Below are 12,563 nucleotides of genomic sequence, written 5' to 3'. Positions count from 1 at the left end.
CCAGGGATGACGGATTTGAGCTACAAGGTTAGGTTGGAGAAGCTGGGATTGCTCTCCTTACAGCACAGGAGATTGAGGGGAGATCTGATAGAGGTGTACAAGATTATGACAGATTTAGATAAGATAAACACAGAAAAGCCATTCCCATTAGTTGATGGTACAAGAGCTAGGGAACACAGGTATAATGATTTGGCCAAGAGATATAGAGGGATGTGAGGGACATTTTCTCATGTAGCAAGTCATAATAACCTTGAACGTGCTGCGTGGGGTTGGGGGGGGGGGGCGGGAGAGACGGTGGTGGAAGCAGAGACAGTCAATTACTTCAAGAGAAATTGGATGGGCACTTGAGGAAAATGAACTTGCAGCGCTACCAGGATAGTGAGGGAATGGGACTGACTGGATTGCTCTACAGAGAGCTAGCATTGACATGATCGGCCAAATGGCCTCCTTCTGTCCCATAATGATTCTATGACACCCTAAACGTAAAGGAGCAGGGAACATTAGAGAGTATGTCTACAGATCCCTGAAGGTAGCAAGTAGATAAAAAGTGGTCAAGGAGGCAAATGTGATCTTTCCTTTAATTGCTGAGTCCCACACTGTAAGAGCAGAGAAGGTAGGTAGGAACCCATTAAATATTGATCGGGCCACAACTAGAATACTTCACACAGTTTTGGTCACCACATTACAGAAAGAATCTGATCACACTGAAAAGATTCACAAGGATGTTGCGAGAAAAGAGCAAAGATTAGTTAGAGTTAGTTTATTTTATTTTAACAGAGGAGACTGAGGGAATCTGAAATTAAAGCAAGCTTCAAAAATATATAAATAAGGATAAATGGTATTCTTGGGCCTGGATTTTTGCCCTGTTGGAGAGACTCTCCATATTTGTGAAAATCCTGAAAATGGATTAAATTTCTAAGTCCCGCCCCAAAATCAGCCACTTGACACTTTGCGTGGTTGGGACTGGAGTCAGGCTGGGCATCACACATGTGAGATTCAAGAAGGTAGCAGGCCATTTAAATCACCAGCGCTGCCACTGAAGGGGGATTTTGGAAAGCCAGGAGTGTGAAACCAGGAGTGTGCAGCTTAGAACAGGTAAGCAGAGGTCTGAATTTAGTGGTTTTGTTTGAATAGCCAGGCTACCCCTTTAAAGAGATAAGGTATCCCTATGGATGGGGTCCCGAGACACATTTGGGAGAGGTAAGGCACCCTTTGGATTGTTTAAAGTGAACATGATTATGCTATTTTTATGCATAAACTTATTCATTGGAACTGTCAAGCTGTCCAAGAGCTGCTCATCTGACAAGGAACTGTCCAACGATACTAGGTGAGTTGGCATGGAGGCGATAAGGAAAAAGGTTGGGTTGGCATAAGTTGGGTTTGGGGTATGGGGCAATGGGAGGTGTATGGGACAAGTTGATGTGGGGGTATGAAGGGTCATGGCGGGGTGAGTGGGGGCATGGGTTGGCACAGGTTGGAATGGATGGGACATAGGGAGTGTGTTGGGGGGAGCTGGAGGGATATTTATGTTTTATCATTATTGCTTATTTATTTCAACACAGTGCTGGAGTGCAGGGGCAGGCCCAGCATCCAGCCCGCCTCTGCATTCGTGCTGAGGTCGCCTGCCTCAACTCCTATTTCAGTGCGCAGCTCCCACCCTCCAACCCAAAATCTGACATGCAGGCAGCCATTTTTAGAGATCAAGTTTACCAAGCTGGAAAACGTTCTGATTCTGCAATCCAACCCGGGGACAAATATCTGGGCCTTGATCTTTTGCAACAACAGCAGCAACAATGTGCATTTATACAGCACCATTATACTGAAAATCTCCCAAGGGGCTTCACAGGAGCATGATCAAACAGGGTTCAATATCAAGTTACATAAAGTGATGTGTGTACAGATACTAACAGCCTGCTCAAATAGGTGGGTTTTAAGGTATAAATTAAATGAGGAGGGAGAGAGAGGGAGGCAAAGCGGTTTAGGGACAGTATTCCAGAGTTTTTGCATCGGATTTAGTGCACCGACAAAATATAGCTTTGATTAGAATAATGAAACTCAACTACATAAAATGTTTGCTAACTCCAGAATAATAACTCATAATTTATGAATCAGAAAACAAAAGTGAACACTTACCAAGTTGAGCTAGGTAGTACACAGTCAGTAAAATTTGCATCTCTATGGACAATACCGTAGTCACAGAAGTACTGTGTTGTTCATATACTCGGGGGAAAGACTGAGTGTTTCTATAGCAGCTCTGCAGCAGTGGACTGACCACTATATCATTGAGATTGCCACAAAGGTAAGGAAGATTGCCATGGCCTAAAAAATGAAATGGTTGCATTTATCCTCCCTCTTCACAACCATTAATTATTTCATTTGATTCATTATGGGCATTATTAATAGACATTCACATTTGCAGTTAAAATTTCTTTATAATTACAAGTAAATAATTCTTTGCAAAGTTCCAGTTTCAGTGAATAAGTGAATTAACATTTCTGCCATTCGACTTGGCAGACAAGATAACGAGTACTAAGTAAATTATAGACTGTGATTTTATGCCCTCCATTTTACTCATCCCTCCTCCATCTAAAGACAGCAAAGGCCAAATGAAAATCTTGCAGATTGAAATCCTGCCTCCAAACCATCGTATTCCCAGATGCCATAATATTAACTGTTGTCATTCAGGCAATGCACGAGGCTCCCGTCAAAAAGATGTACTGGTCTACTTAAGATGCAGAAATCACAACCAGTTGACATTACTGGCACCACGACATAATATTAATGTGAAACTAGGAAGAGTCATATATGACAAGAAACAGGGAGGGAGAAGCCAACTGGCCAGAAGAGGTCACCTTCATTTTTCTACAAAATTATCCTTCTCTTTAAACTCAGAGTACTTTAGTTGGGTCCTTGAGAAGTTCTTGGGCATTCCCAAACCAGCTTCCCATGGTCAGGCAAAGCAAGGGAATCCTATCTTTCCCCAGTCTGACTTTGACTTGCCATGGAACACCTCCTTCCACTGACTGGCAGCAATTGTTCCCACAGGTCACTGGCTATGGTCTACTGTGGACAAATTCCCTCTCTTGCCCCACTCCCCTGGGCCAGGGTAATGAATTTGGCCAGATGGGGGACAAGAGTCCAGGTAGTTTTATTTTATGAACCCCCACTGTTAAATTCAACAGGGCCTCCATGGCCCCAATTTGTGCCTGTGCACCAGCTGCTTCCAGGCTCACGCACAACGTACTCTTCCCTCTGTCCCCAACACCCACACAACAGTGAAAGCTAACGCCTAAATGACTAACTTATATTAGTTTACCTTTAAAAATTACAGGTCTGGTCCGGCAGATTTTAAGTAAATTGTCAGGTACAACGACAGGCTCCTCTGAGGTAGTAAGTGGAGAAGGAATTGGTCCTAAAAGGCTGGATTGGGTCATGTAAGCTAATTCCACAGCGTCTGCAACCAGCAAAAGGAGACAATAAATTTCATGAGTCATTATTGAAATAAATGGGCAATTCAGTGCGTACTGCAAACCTTTTCTGCATCGGCTTGGACTGTTATGCACCTAAATGGAGTAACAAGATAACAACTGAGTGTCCACATATATTTTAGTAATGTAGATATACTAGTAACTGATTTTCAATGCCATTGCTCATATGTAGTCTGGGGAAGGGGGAAGTGGTGTATATTATAGAATTTTACAATCAAAGCCACAGGATCACATCACAAGTGAAATGGGAGCTTACCCATTTAAATAGTGCTGTGTCAGGAACTGGCAAACTGTGATCGCAGAAGTTTGAGGAATTATTTTTGCCTTGGATCTCGTTTCCAAGTCGGACAAAGAATGTTAATTGGTCAATCTGAACAATCAGGAAATGTCTTCAAAATGCTAGAATTTATTTTGGTGATTGACAACAAGGCTGAGTATTTGCACAACAAGCTACGGTTTCCTATTTGTAACCTACCCAATACCAGCATTTGTTGCCCATCCCTATTGTCCTTGAACTGAATGGCTTGCTAGGCTATTTCAGAGGGAAGTTAAGAGGCAGTCAGAATGCTATGGTCTGGACTCGCATGTGGTCCAGATCAGGAAAGGATGGCATATTTCCTTCCTTGAAGGACATTAATGAAGCAGATGGGTTTTTACAGCCATCAATGATACTTGCCATGGTCACAATCACTGATGTCAGCTTTATATTGAAGATTTATTAATAGAATTTAAATACTACCAGCTGCCATGGCCGGATTTGAATCCGTGTCCCCAAAGCATAAGCCTGGACTTCTGGATGATTAATCTAGTGACTTAATCACCATATCCCCAGGTAAATTAAGTACTCACTTAAAGTCGTAGTTGTGTTACTGAAAAGTGCAACTTTAAGTAAAACAACTTTAAACAATTCAGATTTTCCCATTAAAACCAACGTAAAAGTTCTAGTTAGGTTCTGTAGGATCTCTCACTTCAAACATTATATCCTGCAGTTTGAAATACTTTACATTGCTAAATTCCTATATTGTTGAATGAAACAATTTTTCAAAAATAATAAATTTAAAAATATAATAGAAATATGCTAACTTTCTACTTAACTCCTCGCTCACTGTTTCTCCTGCTCGTCGCCGATCTTGCTTCACGAACCTCTCACTTGCCACACATCCCACTCCCTGACCCTCTCTCTCACCAAGCCTCCTGCTCCCCGGCCTCTCCTGATCGCTATTTCCCTCTCCTGAGCCCTCGTTGTGATCAAGAGCCCTGGAGATGAACAGCAAAAGGCAGGAACAGCAGTTTCAGCTTTCAGAAGGTAAGCCGCAAATTAAGGGGTTGGCAGCGAGGGGGAGGGTCAGGGGGCGGTAGAGGCTGAGAACCTGAGGGTTGGCAATAAGTGGGAAGGTGGGGGGGGGTGGCGTGGTCAGAGGCCACTCCAACGTGGCGATTGGGTCACATCAGGCCTGGCACCAAATGACTTCAAAACAAATCTTCCAGCGCTAAACATTGACCAATGTTAAAGCAAATTGACTTAAAATGGAGCAACTTAAAGCGGGGACTGTACTGTAGAATGGTTACACTTAGCCAGCCCCTTGCAAAAGCATCTCAGCTAGTCCCACTCCCCCACCCTTACCATATGGTCCTGCAAATTATTTCCTTTCAGTTACTTTTGATGACAACAATTGAATCTGCTTCCACCACACTTTCAGGCAGTGCATTTCAGATCCTAACTACTCATTCCTCATATCGCCTTTGGTTCTTTCGGCAATCACCTTAAATCAGTCTCCTCTGGTTCTCGGTCCTTCCACCACTGGGAAAAGTTCCTCTCTATCTACAACCCTCAGGGTTTTGAACAATTCTATCACATCTCCTCTCAGCCCTCTCTTCGATAAGGAAAACAACCCTAGCACCTTCAATCTATCCACGTAACTGAAGTTCCTCATCCTTGGAACCATTATCATAAATCTTTTCGGCACCCTCTCAAAAGCCTTGAGATCTTTCCTAAGGTAAAATGGCCAGAATTGGTCACAATACTCCAGTGTTTTTATAGAGATTCTGTTCCCTAGGTACCGATTCCATCTCTCTCCCTGGTAACAGTCTGAGACTAAACCAGTGTGTTCGGAACCTTGGTGTCATATTTGACCCCAAATTGAGTTTCCAACCACATATTCACACTAAGACTGCCTATTTCTACCTCTGTAACACCACCAGACTTCTCCCCTGTCTCAGCGCATCTGCTGCCAAAACTCTCCTCCAGGCTCTAGGCTTGACTATTTGAATGCACTCCTGGCTGGTTGCTCACAATCTACCCTCTGTAAACTTCAGGTCATCCAAAACTCTGCTGCTGGTGTCTGAACTTGGACCGAGTCCTGTTCACCCATCACCCTGTGCTCCCTACCTCTGCTGGCTCATGGTCAAGTAACATCTTGATTTTAAAATTCTCGTTGTTGTTTTCAAATCCCTCCATATCTCAGTGATCTCCTCCAGTCCCAAAACCCTTGGAGATATCTGCGGTCATCTAATTCTGGCCTCATGAATTACAGAATGGTTACAGCACAAAAGGAGGCCATTCGGCCCATCATGTCTGCATTGGCTCTTCAAAGGAGCAGCTCGCTTACTGTCACTCACTCACCTTCTCCAGGTAACCCACCACATTCTCTTTTCTCAAATAATGATCCAATTCCTTCTTAAACTCTTCGACTGAACCCCCTTCTACCACACTCCCAGGCAGCACATGAGCATTTTAGTGGGCTGCAGAACAGTTGTACAATCTCCTTGCTAAAGCTGGCCATGGAGCAGTCACTGCTGGAGGAGCTCACAGCCCCTTGCGATGTCCTCATCCCAGTTTGGACCAGTCTCACCCATGATTCAAGCTAACAGTGCAGCCTTGCAGTGCGGGTTAGGAGAATGTCTGCGCCTGAGCAGAGAGCAGAGCGTGCAGTCCAGTGGGCAAAACTGCTGCCAGTCGGTCAGGTGGAGTGGGAAGGAGATGGGTGGAGATGTGGGCAGCTATGCAGCGCACCAATCTCTGGCCATCCAAGTGGTGGCCAGCACTCTCTGGGAAGCATTAAACAGCCTTCACACTTAACCAGGATAGGTTCTTCGTACACCCATGCTAACCACATGTCTCTCCCTTTTAACCTATAGGAGGTGTATATCAGGATCATGGAACCTGATGGCCTGCTGATCCTCCTCCCTATGGACATCCGAGGGCCCCTGGCTGACTTCGAGGAGAAGCAGTAGCTGGAATGAGATTGAGCTGCCCCGCACGCCTCTCGCATACACATGGGTGGAGGCCAACTATGGTGTCAGTGATGGAGTCAGCCCGCGCAGCAGTGCAGGAGCAAAGTCCTGGATCATGGGGGCCACCATCCTACCAGTGTTGACCTCAGTGTGTTGGCATGCCGGCATTATCACTTCAGACTGAAGGCAGAAGGACTCCTCCATTGTGCCTCGTAACCCAAGGAGTGCAGCGGACATCTCTTCTTGATGTTCCCGAGCTTGCCTTTGCAGCTCCAGTAACTGTGACATGACCGAGTCCAAAGGCTCGTCATCTGACTCGGACTCAGCAAATTTCTGGCCTCCAGCAGCCCTCTGAGTTCCGGGGGACTGGGAAGTCCCTGCCTCTACCTGCTGTCGATCAGAAAGTGCATTGTGTTCACCAGATTGTGATCCCTGGGCTACTCTAAAGCTAGGTCCCTCTGATGTGTGTCTCTGCACTGGTGGAGGGTATGGGTGAGTGCTGTGATGGGACTTCAGGGAGAGTACCTTCAGATTCCTCTTCAAAGGTCTCATCGGGGCTTAACCGGAGGCCCTGCATCATAGACCCCCTCGGTTCTTTCCCAGATATTTCTGAGGAAACCAAGGGAGATAATTAGTGCATGGCAGTGGCCGGTGAAGCAGGGCAGATCACTCAGGGCATGGTTGTCTGATGGATGTTGCACTGCTGGATCCTCACTTGGTAGAGCACCACTGACCTCACCGTCAGCACAGGACCAGTCCCGGTTATCATTGAAAGCAGAGCCATCCAGCTGGCCAAAGTCCATGAGGACCTTGATTTCAGGCATTCCTCCACCTACAAGCTCTTCCTGTTGTTGTGTGCCAGCTTGTCCTGCATGAATAGAGATGGAGAGAGTGTAAGTAGGACACCTACTAGGCCAGATGACAAGCATGCCTGGCCTGTGTGGGTGCTGAGTGGTCCCATGGACAGGATGAAGTCAATAGCGGTGAGTGTGAGAGAGTGAATGGTGATGTCCCTTGAACTGGCAAAGAGTGAGGGCCCTGTGGATGTGAGATGTGTTTTTATATGCGTGAGTTGAGAGTGATAAGAAGAGTGACTTACCCTGGTGGAATGGAGGAGATCATTCATCCTCTTGTGGCACTGGGTGGCTGTCCTCTTTTGAAGGGCATTGGCACTGACCACTGCTGCCACCGCCTCCCAAGCCTGGGCGGTCACGCCGTTGGCCATCCTGCAGCCAGAGTTGAGGTAGAGGACATCCTGGCGGGACTCCAAAAAGCGTTCCAGTTACGTGTCACTAAACCTGGGGGCTGCAGTCTTTTTACCTTTCACGGACATCTTCCCTGCAGCAATTGTAGTCTAGAAGCACTGAGATGTGCGTGTGCATCTCTACTTTAAATATGGCACCCGGCGTGATGGAATGGCTAGGTGACGGCAGGTGGGCAAATGAGAGCCTGCCTGCCATGAAAACAGCAAGTTCCCTGGAATGAATAAATAATGTGGCGGGTTTGAGGCAACATGGCGTAAAAATCCATCAGGCTGATGGGTAAAAACATCTTTTTACCTGCCCACTACCGCACTTCATGCTTTTTTTTTGCAAAAATATACTTTATTCATAAATCTTCAAAAACATTTCAAACCATTTCAAATCACCATTACAAAAATACAAACAGGTTCAACTTTTACAACATGAAACACAAGGTGTATCAGAAAAAACAATGAATATTTCAATCATTGGCAGACATACATTTTAATCTGTACAGCCTGAGGGGCTCTTTGCAGTTCCCAGCCCCCCAGTGCACTGTGGCAGAAAGGTCTTAGGCAGCGACCCTTCCCCATTGCGCCTTTGCGGCGGCTGCCCCAAGCTTAACTGTGTCCCTCAGCACGTAGTCCTGGACCTTGGCAAGTGCCAGTCTGCAACACTCGGTCGGGGACAACTCTTTGCGCTGGAAAACCAACAAGTTTCGGGCAGACCAAAGAGCGTCTTTCACCGAGTTGATGATCCTCCAGCTGCAGTTGATGTTTGTCTCGGTGTGTGTCCCTGAGAACAGCCCATAGAGCACAGAGTCCTCTGTCACAGAACTGCTCGGGATGAACCTCGACAGCAACCACTGCATCTCTCTCCAGATCTTCTTTGCAAAGACACAATCTACAAGGAGGTGAACAACGGTCTCTTCCCCATCACAGCCACCTCGAGGGCAACGTGCAGAGGGGGTGAGACTCCTGGCGTGTAGGAAGGATCTTACAGGGAGGGCCTTTCTCACCACCAGCCAAGCTACATCTTGGTGTTTGTTGGAAAGTTCTGGTGATGAGGCATTCTGCCAAATGACTTTGTCAGTCTGCTCAGGGAACCATCCCACAGGTCCACCCTCTCCTTTTCCCTCAGGGCCTTTAAGACGTTACATGCCGACCACTGCCTGACGGACTTGTGGTCGAAGGTGTTTCTCTGCATAAATTTTCCCACTTTTACAACATGAAACAGAGGGGCAGGTGGTACGGCATGGTCCAACTACTTGGAGCGTTCCACGGCAGCGTGGCCAGACCCATCCTTCGCAACACCAGGGACAGGTAGAACCTCAGCATGTAGTGACACTTGGTGTTTGCATACTGAGGGTCTACGTACCGCTTGATGCAGCCGCACACAAAGGTGGCCATCAGTATGAGGCCGATGTTGGGCACGTTTTTTCCCCCTTTATCTAGAGGCTTGTACATCGTGTCCCTGCGGACACGATCCATTTTCGACCTCCAGATAAAGCGGAAGATGGCTCGGGTGATCGCCACCACACAGGAGTGTGGAATGGGCCAGACCTGTGCCACGTACAGCAACAGCGAGAGTGCTTCACACCTGATGACTAGGTTCTTACCCGCAATGGAGAGGGAGCGTCGCTCCCACATGCCCAGTTTCCTTTTCACCATAGACACTCGCTCCTTCCAGTTTCTAACACGTGCCCTGGTCCCTCCGAACCATATCCCCAGCACCTTCAGGCCATCAGCCCTGACAGTGAAGGGGACAAAGGATCGGTCAGCCCATTTCCCAAAGAACATGGCCTCGCTCTTCCCACGATTTACCTTGGCTCCCGAGGCCAGTTCGAAACGGTCGCAGATGTGGATAAGTCTGTGCACCGACAGCGGATCCGAGCAGAAGACGGCGACATCGTCCATGTACAGGGAGACTTTGATCTGAGTGCCTCCACTACCTGGGATCGTCATTACTCTTATGCCCGGATCATTCCTGATGGACTCAGCAAAGGGTTCTATGCAACACACGAAAAGAACAGGCGAGAGAGGGCAGCCCTGCCTGACTCCAGATTTAATAGGAAAGCTATCTGATTCCCACCCATTGATTGCGACTGCACTACTGATGTTAGTGTAGAGCAGTTGGATCTAATTGCGAATTCCCTCCCCAAACCCCATTTTGGAGAGCACATCCACCATATAGGTGTGCGATATTCTGTCAAAGGCCTTCTCCTGATCCAGGCTGATGAGGCAGGTATCCACACCCCTGTCCTGTACATAGGCAATCATATCCCTGAGCAGCACGAGGCTGTCAGAGATCTTCCTGCCCGGCACAGTGCAGGTCTGGTCAGGGTGGATCACCAATTCCAGAGCGGATTTGACCCGATTGGCGATGACCTTGGACAGAATTTTATAGTCCACATTCAACAGTGAAATGGGTCGCCAATTTCTAATTTCCTCCCTTTCCCCCTTGTGCTTGTAGATGAGGGGGATAATGCCTTTCCTCATGGATTCTGACATGCTGCCGGCCAGGAGCATACTCTCGTACACTTCTAGCAGGTCTGGGCCGATCCAGTCCCACAGAGCCGAATACAACTCCGCCGGCAAGCCGTCGCTTCCAGGAGTTTTACTCTTCTCAAAGGACTCAAGGGCCTCAGTCAGTTCGTCAGGAGTTAGCGCTTTGTCCAGACTCTCCCGTGTACTGTCATCTAAGACCTCCGTGATAGAGGACAGGAAGGACTGGGAGGCCTTCATGCACTTCATGCATCTCTGGGACAATCCCACCCCGTGGCTTTCTGCATTTGGAAATCTCTCCAAACCCTCTGGAGAGCTGTCCCTTTTGCCACAACTATGTCAGCTACCTTGAACGAACTGTATGAAAAGATACCAGACTGCAACTCCATAAATGCGCCATTGTCGCCATGTGCCAGCACTCTATACATAAGAATTGCCAAAATGTAATTTAACTTAACTCAAAAGCATTTTGAAGCATGTGTCCTGAACTCCTTGAGGGCAACACTATAGACATTTGCATGCTATTTGCATGTTTCTTGCATCACGCATATTCAGTTTGTTGCAAGGATTTGAAATGGTCACAAATTCAAACTCAGTCACAAGCTAACAATATAATACATACAACAGAGAAATTGCAAATGCAATTGTTTGTATTGCAAACTATTTCCATAGGTAATTCCCATACATTTCCAAAAACTGAAAAATGTATAATCTAGTGTTTTTCAAGATTTGCTTACTTCAAGAACAAGAGCCTCCAAGTTTGCCTGTATAAAAGGCATTGTAATGTAATGAGGGATTGTAATGAGGGATGCTCCTGGGGGCTACAAAGCCACTACTGCTCTCTGCCATTCGGTATATCTGGTGTGTATAATCTGTGTAACAGTAAATCCAGCAAAAATAAATTAGGTCAAAGACTTTAAATAATGGAAAACATCTTTTTTGAAAGTAATGGTGGAATTTTTTTTTTACTCATTCATGGGATGCGGGCTTTGCTGGCTGGGCCAGCATTTATTGCCCATCCCTAGTTGTCATTGGGAAGGTGGTGGTGAACTGCCTTCTTGAACCACTGCAGTCTATTTGGTTTAGGTACACCCACAGTACTGTTAGGGACGAAGTTCAAGGATTTTGATCCAGCGACAGCAAAGGAATGGCAATATAATTCCAAGTCAGGATGACTTGGAGGGGAAATTCATGGTGGTGATGTTCCCATCTATTTGCTGCTTGTCCTTCTAGATGGTAGTGACCATGGCTTTGGAAGGTGCTGCCGAAGGAGCCTTTGTGAATCTGTGCAGTGCATCTTGTAGATGGTACACACTGCTGCTACTGTGCATTGGTGGTGGAGAGAGTGAATGTTTGTGAGTGGGGTGCCAATCAAGAGGACTGCTTTGTCCTGGGTGGCGTCAAGCTTCTTGAGTGTTGTGGGAGCTGCACTCACCCAAACAAGCAGGAATATTCCATCACACTCCTGACTAGTGCCTTGCAGATGCTGGATAGACTTTGGGGAATCAGTAGGTGAGTTACTTGTTACAGGACTCTTAGCCTCTGACCTGCTCTTGCAGCCACAGTATTGATATAGCTAGTCCAGTTCAGTTTGTGGTCAATGGTAGCCCCCAGGATGTTGATAGTGGGGGATTCAGAGATGGTAATGCCACTGATCAAGGGATGATGGTCAGATTCTCTCTTGTCAGAGATGGTCGTTGCCTGACACTTGTATGGCATGAATGCTACTTGCCACTTGTCAGTCCAAGCCTGGATATTGCCCAGGTCTTGCTGCATTTGGACATGGACTGCTTCAGAACCTGAGGAGTCGCGAATGGTGCTGAACATTGTGCAATCATCAGCGACAGCCCCACTTCTGACCTAATGATGGAAGGAAGGTCATTGATAAAGCAGCTGAAGATGTTTGGGCCGAGCACACTACCCTGAGGAACTCCTACAGTAATATCATGGACCTGAGATGACTGACATCCAACAATCACAACCATTTTGCTTTGTGCTAGTATGACTCCAGCCAGTGGAGAGTTTTCACCCTGATTCCCATTGACTCATTTTGCTAGGGCTCCTTGATGCCACACTCGGTCAAATGAGGCCTTGAT

At 46.7% G+C, this 12,563-nt stretch overlaps 1 protein-coding gene across 1 annotated transcript in view; it reads right to left on the bottom strand.

Moving 5' to 3' along the window:
- The window catches only part of greb1 (growth regulating estrogen receptor binding 1), a 342,458-nt gene that overhangs the window by 120,908 nt on the left and 208,987 nt on the right, over positions 1-12,563 (bottom strand). Inside the window, exons 13-14 of the mRNA XM_041187420.1 lie at positions 3,317-3,454; positions 2,134-2,319 (exon numbers count right to left, since the gene is read on the bottom strand). Coding sequence (XP_041043354.1) covers positions 2,134-2,319; positions 3,317-3,454 — 324 coding nt within the window. The remainder of the gene's footprint in view (positions 1-2,133; positions 2,320-3,316; positions 3,455-12,563) is intronic.

Source organism: Carcharodon carcharias, chromosome 5 (genome assembly GCF_017639515.1).
Source record: "Carcharodon carcharias isolate sCarCar2 chromosome 5, sCarCar2.pri, whole genome shotgun sequence".
NCBI lineage: Eukaryota > Metazoa > Chordata > Chondrichthyes > Lamniformes > Lamnidae > Carcharodon > Carcharodon carcharias.
Note: the sequence above shows the minus strand (reverse complement) of the source record. Positions and strands in the feature narration are given on the sequence as shown.